Source organism: Thunnus maccoyii, chromosome 13 (assembly GCF_910596095.1).
Source record: "Thunnus maccoyii chromosome 13, fThuMac1.1, whole genome shotgun sequence".
Taxonomy (NCBI): domain Eukaryota; kingdom Metazoa; phylum Chordata; class Actinopteri; order Scombriformes; family Scombridae; genus Thunnus; species Thunnus maccoyii.
Window position 1 is genome coordinate 21,599,385 of NC_056545.1, and position 14,577 is coordinate 21,613,961.

At 40.9% G+C, this 14,577-nt stretch overlaps 2 protein-coding genes across 5 annotated transcripts in view; both read right to left on the reverse strand.

Moving 5' to 3' along the window:
- Positions 1-1,936: 1,936 nt before the first annotated feature.
- Positions 1,937-10,570, reverse strand: atp1b2b (ATPase Na+/K+ transporting subunit beta 2b). 4 transcript variants are annotated; one of them, XM_042431178.1, is made up of 7 exons: positions 10,142-10,570; positions 5,060-5,188; positions 4,857-4,964; positions 4,442-4,647; positions 4,146-4,205; positions 3,440-3,535; positions 1,937-3,354 (listed from the first exon to the last, which is right to left on the reverse strand). In XM_042431178.1, exons 1-7 carry the CDS (start codon positions 10,230-10,232, stop codon positions 3,187-3,189), a joined length of 858 nt encoding a protein of 285 aa, XP_042287112.1. In that variant the 5' UTR covers positions 10,233-10,570; the 3' UTR covers positions 1,937-3,186. The 4 variants fall into 4 exon arrangements, with proteins under 4 accessions (XP_042287112.1, XP_042287113.1, XP_042287114.1 ...); XM_042431179.1 differs by lacking the exon at positions 10,142-10,570 and adding an exon at positions 5,903-5,962; XM_042431180.1 differs by lacking the exon at positions 10,142-10,570 and adding an exon at positions 5,879-5,945.
- A 1,982-nt stretch (positions 10,571-12,552) lies between these two features.
- The window catches only part of LOC121909905 (neuronal tyrosine-phosphorylated phosphoinositide-3-kinase adapter 1), a 39,917-nt gene continuing 37,892 nt past the window's right edge, over positions 12,553-14,577 (reverse strand). Inside the window, exon 11 of the mRNA XM_042430755.1 lies at positions 12,553-14,276. Within this exon, the coding sequence (XP_042286689.1) occupies positions 13,845-14,276 (432 nt within the window). The 3' untranslated portion in view covers positions 12,553-13,844. The remainder of the gene's footprint in view (positions 14,277-14,577) is intronic.

The window sequence follows — 14,577 nt, forward strand, 5'->3', positions numbered from 1 at the left end:
GTCAATTAACAAGCTGTTACATTTTGCCATTTGTTGAATTAATGATGAAAACCTGCCAGGTAACTCCCATAACATGATACAATCCAAGCTAATACATTCTCTCCTCTTTACAACAAAATAGCAATAAAAATACTCTTTTATAAACAAACAATATTTTTTTTTGTAAAATATTGTTCCATCTTGATAATGCACACCGGCAAATCTGCCTGCATGCAATATCTATATGTTGTTGCCTTTTCCTTCCTTGCTCTCGATGACACGTGTTGCACTGATTTTCCAATAAACATATCATACAGCCACACAAGAAATAAATATATTGCTTTTTGAGGACATCTCCAAATTATCACAGAAGAAATGGATAAACGGAGATAACAGGAAATAACATTCTGTGACACTGGGGAACAACACTTTCTGTCCACCAGGAGGCACTGTTCTGTTGCAGTGCAACATGTTCCTTTTGTGCGTATTATTATTATATAAGACTAGGCCTTTAATAACATGGGGTCTTTACCCAGCCACCTGGATCCTACAGTATCTCTGCATGAGATCCTCACTCACTAATCTGCTGCTGGGGATGTGTTGATGCAGCACAACTAAACAGAATTTAAACTCTTATGAAGATCTTTGGTTGAAGAACGAATCCTCACATGCACATGGGTAAAAACAAGAATGTCCAATTGGGTGATGAAGCAAAAAACATTTTATTTGCTGTGTTGTAATTTAAAAGAGAATTATAATTGAATAACAATTGGGTAAAAACACGATTGAATGAAAAATTTATGATCATTGCTTCAGCTCTGGTTTGAAGACAGTGAAACAGGCGTTTGACACAAGGAGGAGCGACAAAGTAGGGTAAAGAAGTTCAGCCTGCAGGCCCCGGATTAGCCGACCAGATTAAGAGATTACAGTGAAATTAAGTAAGTGTTGCAGCAATGCCAGAGGAGAAATGCATGTGAACTGGTCATTGGACTGTCACAGAACGTAACAAAAATGCCTCGGATGACTGTACATCTGAGAACATCCTTCTTTATGAATAACCTCCCTGATATAGATGATATAATCACATTAGATCTGATTGTTTTTTTTTTTTCTGTCTGTCTTTTTCAAGTCTGGATCAGATAATGAGGTGCCGTTTTGGTGGGCATGCAGAGAAACACATTGCTCTGAGAGAAATGAAGTGGTGGAGTCATGCCAGACGTTAATATGAGTGAACAGATGCTCGTGTTCCACATTTGCTGCAATGACACGGCAGGATCACAGTCGCATTGGTACGATTTTGAAGCAGTGCCATGGTAATGTGCCTGAGTTAAAAAGTGTAACTCCACAGATTTCTCCAGCCAGTATTCGCACGTGATTCGTACAACTTTTGTGTGCCCGCACTGCACATGAATGCACATCAAAAAAACAGCTCAAGCACCAAACTCAGGTGGAATCTACTATTTTTCTAGAGGCTGATCGCTCAAACTGGTTGTCTAGTTAACATGAGGGCTATGCCTTCAGCCCAATTCATAAAACAGCGGAAAATACTACAACAAAAAAAAAGCATAAACCCAACAAGTGAAATGGGAAAATATCCTTTTCTATGTGGTCAAGAAAGCAAATCTCCAATTTTTTTTTTTCCTACAGGCCTATAAAACAAAACTCGGATGCACTAACAATTCACATATTCAAGACTCTAGTCACCTTCAGGAGAAGATGTAAACTATACATTTTGATATGCTGGATGAATATTTCAAAGGATGGAGTATGAATGAAATAAAGGGCACAAGCACAAACGTTCTATTGTACATCCTCCTCTCCAAAAACTGTACATACATTAATTCAACTCAGCTTCACAAAAAAAGGAAAAAAAAGCACACTTCCAGTGCAAATCAATACAAAATATGACAACGGCATCTATTTCTGATACATATGAAATAGATGCAATACACGCAAAAAATATTCATGTTTAAGTTTATTAAAAATTGAGACACAAGAAAATGGCTCTTGGTTTGACTTCAGGAATGAAATGATAGACACAGTGACAGGGAGTGTGATGTACTGACTGGGAGTGTTGGGGGCAAAAAAAAAAAAATCATATTTTTGTCAACTAATGGTGATGCTGTAAGATGTCTGAAACGTGACTGATGTACTGTCTCTTGTCGTAATTCATTTGGCATCAGTGGTGTTGACGTGACTATTACCAGAGAACCAAATGTGCATCGCATCTGTCTCAGGTCAAACAATTGCTGTGAATATCAAATGACTGAAAATAATTATAATTTAATAGAAGTCTTCTCGTCTGAAGAATGGAATCAAGCATTCATAATGTATGCCACTTAATGAATATTGCACATTGCATGCAACTTCCCGACCTACAGTATGAAATGGGACCTGTAAATGGAACACACACACACACGCACACTCTCAAACACACACACACACTTACTCTTAAAGGTTTTAACCTCTAACTCCCATCTTTTGGAGATGCCTATCTTACTATTTGTTGTTTTCAAAACACACAGTTGCTGTGCGTGAGGTTTAGTAGATTACGCTGCGGTCCCTCCTGGTGGTCAGTGGTTTAACGTAACCTTTTTTCACACTTAGCAGAGAGGTGGGACACGGGGGGCCTCCTGCCCTCATAGCACACTAAAGACAATACACACATGCAAAATGGCTTCATCTCTGCATCCGTCCATCAAGATATATGCAAGTCTGTTGGATTATTCTTTTAAGTGCAACAAAATAGACGTACTGATATAAGGTTATGATACCGTATAAATACCGTAGATATACACATTTTGTATTTTAATTTGTGTATATTCATAAAGAGAGGGATACTCTATAAGGAGGCAGCAGGAGGGGAGCAGCAATAAAGTGGTAAAGTTGCTGATCCTTGCAAACTTTCAAAACACGTGTTTACATCCTTTAGATCTCCTAGTTTGTCATGCAGTATAAATAGACATCACCTCAAACTAATTTACAGAAAAGAATTTGTCCCAAAGCTCACAGACAGAATTAAAGACAGGATTACCACCCTTTGTTCTTGCATCACCTCACCATGCGACCGGATAAACAATTTTGCCCAAAATTTGGGGGGTTGTAAACAAATCCTACAAAGGGTGTGAATCCTGTGATTAGTTTCTGTGTATGTGCAATGTTGCAGAGAATGAAGAAAGTGGTTTTCAGAGGAGGGAAAAGGTAAACCTAGTTAATCGTGTTGATCCTCAGCTTGAAAGACACTCTTCCAGCGAACTTGTCTCTTTCAGTCCCAGCGGGAATGTTGTTGGCGTTGATCTTGCACTCGATGTTGACGTCTTGATTGACGGTGATGTTAAGGAACTTGACGGCAACCAAAGGCTGAGAGTAGTTCACCTGCAAAGAGAGATCCAAGAACATCTTTAAATGTAGGAATTTCCATATAATGTCTGGTACATCTTCAATAATGTGTTGATCTTACCTGAGCTTTCTTGCCATAGTAGGGGTAGTACATAAGGTTGAAAGTGCCGTTCGGAGGGAAGTACATCAACTCTCCGATTTTTTCAGTGTCTTCTTTCTGTAGGGGTGAAAAGATTTCATCAGTTTCATATATGTTGGGGAGGAGGAGGTGAGCCTCATTAAGCTCCTTCTCTACTTCAAACCATCTACTTCAGTGGTCTAAAAAAACACATCATTCATCATGATGCATATATGTTTGATATTCTTTTCCCACTATTTCTTTATTTATTCATACCAGTAAAATGACGTTGTATAGTGTTGTTTGAATATATTATTTACAGAGAACTACAATCTACACCTCTGCTATACTGCTATATATGTGTAATTATAATCTAAACTCTACAAAACACAGCTTCTGTCTCCGTTCTTACCCATTCATTTTTGCCAACTTTGTACCTCTGAGAGTGAGCAAATTAATGGAGCACGATGGAAAAAAGAAAAAAAGAAGAGAAGCAGCAACATGCACAGGTGGTGTGAATGACAGAGTGGTATGCAACACAGATATGACAGTTCAAACAATGCAAACACAGAACAGACATTAAAGGGAATGGAGATGAGTGATAGATAGGTGGCATATTGCAGATGAGAGTGAGGCACAATAGCTGCGAATGGGCTGAAATCCAAATTGTTATGTTAAGCCTTTCATTGTGAAAGACAAAAGAGATTACCTTTGCGCCACAGGTGACATACGGAGCCTGTCCATTCTTTCCTGGCAGCATCCCGATCACCTGATGAGACAGAAAGACAACATCTCCAGCATCATTCCCACTTCTCTCTTATTTAAAGACAGAGAAATTAATGTTTAATATTGCTATTTCATATGCTGGAAGTCTTGATAAATCTTGATACTGACTTTCCTTGTTTTTTACTCGAATAATCTTTTCCTCATTGTCAACCACTTTCATTATCTCAGTCATTTCACGTCTCCTAGCAACAACATCCCTATCCTCTTTCTCTTTTATACCCGATTCAGCTTGATGATGATGCATGGCTGGCCGTCCTGGTATCCATAGTAACGGTCACCGACTCCAGAGCAGTCCTCCAGAACAGTGCGGTTGAACTGACAGGAGCGCTTCGGGTTGTTCTTCACATCGCCGCTGTCCTCCTGCAGGAAGTACTGGTCGGGGGTGCACTCGTCATTTTTCTGGGCCTGGACGGTGTCGTTGTAGGCTGCAGGGGAGAGGGGGGTGGGGTTTATTTTGTTAGCAGGGGGCTTATGACTCAACTAAAACCCCTGGTGCAAGGCAATCTCCAACCCATTGACTATAAAGGAATTATCTCTTATTAGGTAAAAAAACAATTCAGTCTAGATCGTTGGATAATCCGCAGCCGTAAGCTTTTTGAGTCACTGCAAGCGAAGCCAAGAGAGACAGACTTACGTGACAGGAACCTGTCCAGGGCCTGAGCGTACATGTCCCAGCTCTCGGTATTCCGGATGTTATAGACAATCTCATAGGTCTCATCAGCTTTGGGTCTGATCACCATGCCTGTGAGTGACAGAGAGACAGCGCAGAGGTCACGCCACTGACGCACAGACTGCGACCTGTGCTCCTGCGGTTCTTGTCATTAGTTGCTACCGCACCTGGTATGGAGAGCCTGTCTTGCCAGGTTGGTTTGTGGTCATCCAAGGTCTGCAGCATTACATACATGGTGAGAGCAAACAAGCCAGCCAGGAAGATGTAGAAAACTATGTAGAAGAGAATGATAAGACCTGCAGACAAAGAGAGACGAGAGAGTTGCATCAACTATATGCAATATCGATGAGAAATCAAATAATATCACATAAGCAACAGATCAAAATACTCAGTTTGATAGACCTTTATTGTTTCTGCACTTTGAGCATTTTGAACTCAGGCATCTCCCTCAAGATAAGCAATAAATAGCCCTACAGCTAACATACATTATATCCTCTAAATGGTGTATCATGCCATTTTAATTAACATTTAAAGTAAAGTAACATTTACTAATGCATTTCATTACAGTATATGTACAGAACAATATATTAGTAGCAAAATGTGTCTAACATTACACAGTGAGTTCATATTTTAAGCTAAGCGTATGTGGCTAGTTGGTAGCTAGTTAGCTCTACAGCTAGGCTATTGCTAATGTCGCTGCTAAAATCAAGTAGTCATAGTTGTTGTTTCCAAAACTGTTGGCAAATTTTTCTAAATTAAATTAAATTAAATTTTCTCAATATAATTGTCTAGTGTCATGTTCTCACTTATATGTTAACATACTAGGTTTATAGTCTATATTTTAGCCTAGCCACTTCTGCTTATTTCAACTCCAATACGATTTTTAAATAGGTAAAATTAGGATTTGTACCAATTTGAATATGTATACAAATAACACATTGAAACAATAATGCATTGAGAATACCAAAAAAAGGAGAAAATGTTACACAAATAAGTAGTTTGTCATTTACGCAAGCCGACGGCAAAGAAGCACTGCAAGCAACACCCCTTCCCTTACGAACAGTTGATTGATGTCGAAACACAATGTAAAAACATAGACTGAAAGAGGCCTGAGTTAAAACAAGAATTAGCTTTTACTGTTTTATTATGTATTATGGCAGAAAAAGATTTTCACCCATTATTCTGCCTTAGTATTGATTGTTGCATCCAGCCTTCTCACTGTGTACTTGTTGAGCTGGCTGCTGTGTATTTGAGTGGTTTGTGATTTATGCATGAAGGCTACATTAGACTAATCTCTGCAACTTTAGGTAAGTGCAGTCCATTTCATAATTACCGTAATGCACAAACCCCTTTTTGAGTAAATAATCTTACATCTGAGTTAATAACAGAATCAATTCATTTTTAATGAAGTGGTACTGCAGTGTTGGAGCACTTTCTGACCATACATGTACACAAGAGGGCCGTTAATCCTCATTAAACTAGAGGGGCTTCGTTCCATCTGCAACATCTGCCTCTCTCTGTCTGTCACTTGCACATAAACCACAATCCCAAAGATACTTAGCATTCCATTATTATCATGAATTAATTAAAATATCAAAGCGTCATAACATGTTCCACTAAAAAATGTTGTTTGTCCCCAAGTTCTACACAGTGTGGTTGGTCTCTGACTAATTTCATTATAGAGTTGCACTGTCTACAGAGGGGGAGGAACGATGACAGAGGGGGATACAGGAGGAGGGAGAACAAGGACCCCCTGGAGACTGGGCCACAGGGTCAGGAGATTACAGGCCATCATAGACTATTACATGAACAGTGTAAGAGGACCATAGTGATAATGTTACATTAGACAGTTTCTGCACTGAAACAAGGACTGCAATATTAATTTGCTGATACTATTTCTATTATTAGTTTAGCCGATAAATATCAGCAAATAGATGACATTACAGTTTCCCAGAGCAAGAAAACTAATGTCACTTATTTGAGTTTATCCATAAGGAACCAAGTCTTAACTGCAGTGCAGGGTGGGACTGAGGGTGGAGATGGGTAGATAAGGGGAGACCATGAGGTTGGTTATGGTGGAGGTCATGTGTTTTTCTTTGATATGTATGTAATATGTATGTGAAGTCTGTTTTTCCTATGTCCTCTGACATGATGTTTGTTTATATGGAAAACAAGCATGGCAATACTATGTTTCGGTATCTTTGAAAATGATGCTTGACAATAAAAACATTGTAAACGAGAATTTGTCATTTATCAAAATTGTTGCTTATCTGTATTGTTGTATCACTCTGTTGCTTCTGTGTTTTATTAATTGCACAGAGGTCAGATGGATCCTCTCTGAAAACAGTATCAGTCATTACAAAAACTCAATGATGTGATGTTTCCTTCTCGGAATCACTTTTGAAACAGCTGCAATATCAGACATTCCTGTAGAGAGCTGGAAAACATAAATAGCATTTTCTATGACACATCCCCCATTTTAAGTATCAGCACCTGAGGCCTGCGTTGGGTAGCAGCTGAGTGCCCTGACCCTATGCCTCTGCTGGATGGCCCCCAGCGTGGAGCTCACTCGCTCTGTCAGCAGGCTCAACGCTGCATCTGCCTCCCCACACAGCCAGGCTTACAGGAATCCATAACAAAATGTCAAGGGGAAGCTGCTCCACAGGGGGCCATCACAGAGGGGCATCTTGATGAATTAGAGCATGATTGTGTGTTTTTTTGTCCAATTGTCTCTGGAATTATTGCAGTAGGAGGTAAATGTAATTAATGGCTGAGTAAGATGACAGCGGGCATCCTGTCTGTAGCATGGAAGAGACCCAAGCTGAGTCATTAAAAATATACAGAGTCAGGCTCAAGCCCCCAGAACAAGCCAGAGGCACTGCGGCGAAAGGAATCAGAGATAAGATATGACGAAACAAAGTGTTTAAGTGTTTTTCTCTGTCATCCAGAGTGGACGTTATGCTAATCACAAATATGACACCACCCGGGGGAGACTAAGATGTGTACATGTGCATACGGGGTCAAGCGTGCAGGCAGGGTGGCTTCCCCCCTGGCAAAGAGGGTGTTAGGTTTACAGTCTGCCCTCTCAGTCCAAGCTGATGATGGACAGTGAAGCATCTCTCTTTCACCCTGGTTGAAAGCAAAGAACAAAAGGACAGGACGGAAGGTTCGGCATCCTGTCCTTTCTTCAATAATAATGGCAGGAGGTGTCTCTTTTCTTTCAGAATTAATTAGGAGGGCATGCTGTTCAATTGCTTTGTAAGCAGGTGATCAAACAGACCTCTGAACTGAAAATGAAATGGTCTTGAGAAAGAATTGATAGCTTTCAGCTGCGGTTCTTTTAATGTCAAACTATATTTTATCTTACACCAAGATCGTCATGATTTTGTTCCCTATTGGATCCTGTAAGGCTCTTTTCCTGAGTTGCCCTAAGAGTCTTTTGTTGTTTTTGGAGGTAGGAGGTGCAGAACACTTAATTAGTCCTGTTTTAAATAGAGGTAGTTGTTTGACCATGCCTGCCTGGTGTCAGCTGGTAGCAATGTAACATCAAAATTGCAGGACTGCTCTACTTTATCGAGGCTATTTCCATATCATTACAGCTCTTTACACAAAGCAGAACACACAAGGAAGTGTTCTGTGTTTCATCCTCAAAGAGGCCTTTGATCTAAAGCTCTGAACGTACCTTATACTGCATAATTATTAAGTGTGAACAACAAATTTGTCTTTTAAACAGACCTGGCAACATGACAAGGGTGTTGTCTTGCCTTTTTGCCCTATGTGTGCCAGACTAAGTGGGTATAGAAAGTGGATGGATGGACTGCGGATAAAACCACAGTGTCAAACAAGTGGAAGTACAGTGCTGCAGTAAATGCATCATTAAGAAAGTGAAGTAGTGCTGAGAGTGAATGCCAAGTTTAGCAGAACTACATGTGGTGGCGAACTACAGAAATAGCCTAATTAGCGAGCCTTAGAGAGCACAGCTTAAAAAGGCCACCAGACCTTAAAGCACCTGGGACGCACTGAGCTGGATTAAGTCGTACACTGTGGGGGGATTCAAGCAAAGGAAGCTACAGTCAATGATTCCCAACTCCGCATTAATAGTACAATGTCCATTCATGAAACATAATTGCTAGGATCCCACTGTACATAAAACCATTTGCAGCATTATTCCACCCCCCAAAATACTAAACTTCAGTGTCACTGAGATCGCGTTCCCAGAGAAAAGACCAAAAATAATCTAAATTCCTGAAAGTGGTTGACTTTGCTAGAACTGACGGACGTCCTGAATTGATACCTTCCCCATCAGCCAATGAAGTCATTAGATTAGGATTAAATCCCTCAGTGATTTACACACACTGGGAGGGGCAGGGTTGGAGGTGATACAAATAGCATTTGGCCCTCGGCTTTACCCAGATTAAAACGCTCCAATGTCATTAGAACAGAGCCATATGCGCCCTATCATTTCATGAATCTTTCAGATAGTTGCAGCCTGGTTGCATGGCAGAAAAGAGGACAGTATGTGGCAACAGCACTGTGTTTTATAGAAACTGGGATTGGTGTCTTGCATCAAAATCTGGAGAGGAAAAACCTGAAAAATCAATGACATCATGGTGACAAACCCAAAAGCATACAAACCGGTTTCTATTTAACTTCACTGAACAGCTATAACACAACCCTACCCACCCCCCCACCCCCCTCAACCCCCCTCCCTCTAGATGGAGCCTTCACTGCAGCAGAACTGATATTAAAGCCAGCACCAGTGCTTCCAAAGAGCGGAGCTGATGATATGCACTTTGCAACAGAGTGGAACCTGTTTCAGCAATGCTGCAGTAATCTGGCTAATTCAGATGTAAAATATAACTATATGCCTCCACCCTTATGTTGAGCGCATTGCGCACGGAAAGCGGTGCCATAAATTAATAAATAAAGAAAGAAACAGGAGGGGAAAGAAAGAAAAAAAAATTCCGCCGGCTTCCACAGGAGCGGTGCCGCATTCAGATTTCAGTACCAGACAGTAGTGGACAGCGACAGCCATCTCACCTGAGCACTGAAGACAAATAATCCACTCAAACAAGTTCAATCACGGTCAAATGTACATATATTATATTGTAGTTACACATGCACATTTTAGAAGGAGCCCTCTCATGGAGCATCATATTGAACCTTTATGGAAAGACTGTATGACAGAGACCTGTTAAAAGAGCCGAGGGACCATATTTGCTGCATTGCTGTAGCTGGACACTACTTACCCCAGCTGCTCGCCGTCCTGCCCAGAAACTCCCTCGTCCTCGGGTTCCATATAAACTCCTTCCACTCGCTTTGTTCTCCATCCTTTGCCATTTTCTAATAAAAGTTCGGACACTAGCACTCAAAATGAATGCGCCTTAAATACAAGAAACGACAGCGAGAGCGAGACAGAGAGAAAGAGAAGGAGACAGAGAGATGGCTCTACTGTACCACTACTGTACAATTAAAGCAGCTCTACTTCAACACTCAGACGCTCAAATGAGGAGGAATGAGAGCAAAATAGCTACTGCAGCCTCTCTGCACACAGGAAATAGTAAGAGGTGGCGGTCCGATACACTCAGCACAGACCTAGTATCTGCCCTCCCCCCCTGCTCTTGTCTGCATTCCGCAGAGTTTTGATGAGTGGTGCAGAAATCTAGTGATACTGCGGTAAAGCGCTCCCTCCGCCTCTATCTACAAGCATCCCCCCTCCCCTCTCCCCCCTCACTCTGCAGCCCCCCCGCCTCCCTCCACCCGCCTGACAGAGCCAAATCCCTCCCCCTTATCCCCCCGCCCGGCCAATCATCTGCACCGCATCCTGCCTCCTCGCAGGCCCCACACGTGAAAGACAACCCCGTCAGCAAATCGTGGGGTGGCTGAGGGCAACTTTTTATTGGCTCCCGGGCCCTAGACGTCATGAACATAAAATCCTTCTGATATTCCTACAGGATTCAACATGTCTGTTATTAAGCGATGATGGTATATAGTCCCCTTACTGTGCTGTATTAGATTCATATGATCCATTATGCAGGGATTTATTGTATATGTTCTAATCTAGATCATTGATTAAGTTTGTCATAGATCAGGTGTTAGAATAAGCTCCTCAAATTATAATATCGAGAATTATACAGACTTTCATAATGTTGGAGTTTCATCAGTGAATTTCTAACACTCATATTTGGGGAGATTGGGAAACTAATTGTCTGCATGTGTGCTTCATCTACCCCAAACTCAACTGAACTGCTCTTGTTAAGAGCAATAACTATCTAATCTATCTGAAATTCAAACTATGAAGGTCTAATGTTTCTCTCTGAGCCAGTGCACAAGTGTTCGTGTGTGTTGTATTGAAGCACTGGCTTTATTTTCACATGCATGCAGCCAAAGCCCAGCAGCAGTGGAGAGAGTGAAGGCAGCGCCCTCACTTGGATGCTGAAGGGTGCTGCAACACGTGCTGCAGGAGTGCAGTGGGAACATAATGTCCACTTCACCACCATCTCACTGTGGGAACGACACGAGGCAGTAAAACATGTAAAAATCCTGTTTGTTGTGTAAAGTTCATTATATAAAATTTATTTTAATGACAATATCAATGCAAATATAGCACTACAGTGATTTCCAAGGTACACCGTATCTTACCATATCAATATAGTATGGCACTCATATAATGGCCACTGTTTTAGTAGACACACAAAACCAACAGCTTCTGTAAACTATTTTGGAGATGATACCTAGGGTTCGATATCAGTCTGTGAAAAGGAATCATAGTAAGGTGGTTTCTCGGTATCTGAAATTAAATTGGGCACAATAGTCAATATCATTTGAACATTTTCATCGTGAGGAATCTCTGCATGCATTGCACTTGCCCATTTCCTTCAACCTGACCTGTGTTTGTTTGAAAATGGACTCAGTAAGCTTGCAAACCTCGACCGTCAAAAAACAACACGCGCAGGCGAAACTAAAACGAAAGGCCAAGCAGTGACTCTCAAACATTTAGATAGGTCTTCTTTTCACTGGGTGTACTGTACTGTACAGTTTGGTGCTAACTATCAAAAACAACAACAACCAAGAGACATTCAAGTGCCTTAATACTATTACAGAAGGGCTCACTCTTCAAGGTACAAACTTCATTTCACGTGGCTGTCAGAAATAAAACAAATATGTAACAATAACCACTATATTAATCATGTTTCTCATGGTGACACCATGTGGTTGAATGAACAACACCAGTAGTTCAAAATATCAGCAAAGTATTCAAAAAGGTCAAGACAACGAGCTGTTGAAATCTGTACACAAATGAAAATGAATGTAGAAAAAAAAGGCATAAATAAAATAATAACAGCTTAAAGGGAGTCTTGCATAAATTTAAATAAACAACTGTTGGACTGTGCCTTTCTTTAGAGGGCTTACTGTTTATTAGTGGAACTATAAGTAATGCATGGACTGGCTGCAGCAGATAAAGTACTTAATTCTTTTAGAAAAAACAAGTGAACAAAGTTATGTTTTATACAGTATATGCTACATAATATGTATTGATTACAAGTATGAAAATGGAAATAATTGCTACATTTTCAATACAGTTGTACATATCTATTTACAGTACATTAGGGTTTCTCCTAAGCGTTTACCATGTTTTGTGCAGATTGTTCCAGCATTCTGTTTGAGGTGATCAATACTCACAGTCTTATCAGTTGCACCATATTGTACAGTCTGTGTTGATGGGTGTCAGTGCTTGTTTTTTTTCTGTGTGGTGGAACAATCACTAATGTGCAACTGTGGATAAGCATGAGTGATGAAGTTTTTCTGTACCATTGATCTGTTGTCTATATTTGGCTGGACTGCACTGTATGTGCCATCTGTCGAACCACCTTTTCTAATGATACACCAAGCAACATCTTCTTTTTTTTTATACAACCACATGTTATTATAGTGAAGTTCAGCTGTATGTAAAAGTCTGACATGATCATCTCTACACTTTTTTTTTTTTTTTTTTTACAATACTGTATGTCTATTGTGACATGCAGAGAATGACACAGTAAATATGACTTATTCAAGTCTTAGATATGTATGTTAGGCTAGTTGACACAAGTTTTAATTATGTTGCTCTGGCATTGGGAGCATATTGCTATAAAATTGCAGAAATGTCGAGAAAGTAAATAGATTTACATTACAAATATGCAAACAGATACAGTAGGTAGCTTTTACTCCTCGGTGATGATTATTTGCATCCACAATGACAATCTGTTGATACCAAGACATCTCATATGCATTCACGATTTCAAGAAACACTTCAATAACTTATCAATGAGTCTTGCCTTTTCTCATCCACAGAGTAGTTTCTATGTGTGTTGGACCACAGTTTAATGTGCCCTTCACTGGCAGGTACCTTCTTATAACTTTCTCTCCGTGTGTTGGAGGGGAAAAAAATAAAATAAAAACATGATTCCTTTATGTCTCAAGTAGTCAGGAGGAAATTTGGCAAACACCAAACTCAGAAAACATCCCACCCATTATTATCAAGTTGGTGTCTTCATTTTGTAGCAATAATACTGGTGTTTTGTGGCAAAAAATCATTGGCAATTAGAACACATCAAGAAGGACACAGTACAGACCAAGTACAAATCAACTGTTTAGTTTGATTGTAATACTTGTTTTACTTCACCCTTCTTATCAACCGTTTTCATTTTTTTCTTCTCCTAAACGAGTTCAAAGTCTCCAATAACTTTCATCACCGTTCTCAGATCACACAATAAGAGTGCGAGCAAATTTCTCCTTTGTTCACAATCTCTCGTCCCTCTGTGGTAATTATGTCACCACAACCCTTTAAAGGATTTTCCAGTTACTGAACACATTTTTATTCTCGCCTCTTATTAATTGTTCAACCACCTTCAACGCATCTGTGTGTATTGTCTCTCTTCAGTGCTGTACTTGCCGGCTTGTCTCTCCACCTCAGATAGCCGTGTCCCACACGACGGCCTGCGGCCTCTGGCATGGTGGTGTGCCAGTCTTACGAGGCTCAGGTGTCCGTCTCCAGCTAGGGAGGATGGGCATGCTGTCCTGCTTGCACAAGCTTTTGTCAGGGCGCCTGTGGGCCTTGATCTCTTTGCACAGGCAGCGTTTACGCTCGATGACTTCCAGCAGCTTGCCGTCTCTCTGGGTCTGCGTTGTGGAAGGGGTGGTGCCCCCGCTGACAGGAGGCTGTCCCTGTGCCAGCTGGGCGAGCTGCTGGAACTGTAACTGTAGGTGGTGCTGTTGCTGAAGCTGCTGGAGCTGCTGCTTTAACTGCAGCTGCTGCTGGTGGAGCTGAAGCTGCTGCTGCTGTCGAGACACACTGGGACTGCTGGGACTGCAGGGCACTTGAGGTTGGGCCAGACCATGCAGCTGAACAGAATGAAAAAAGTCAAATCAGTGAATTGATGTAGTGCTTTATTCTGTATTTAAATTTCTAAAAAAAAAAAAAAAAAAAACCCTGAACGATCACTGCAGTGCTGTCAACCAATCGTAGCACATGTTGAATAATACTGCAGTTCCTGTAGACTGCCAGGAGGATGCAGCACTGCTTCATCTATTAAAGGTTGAGGGAGGGTCAACCAGACGCATGCAGACAGTCTCTGCAGCACAGTCAAACTGCGTCAGCACTTGCTATGCAGCCAGAATCTGGGCAAAATGTGCTGCCAGAAGA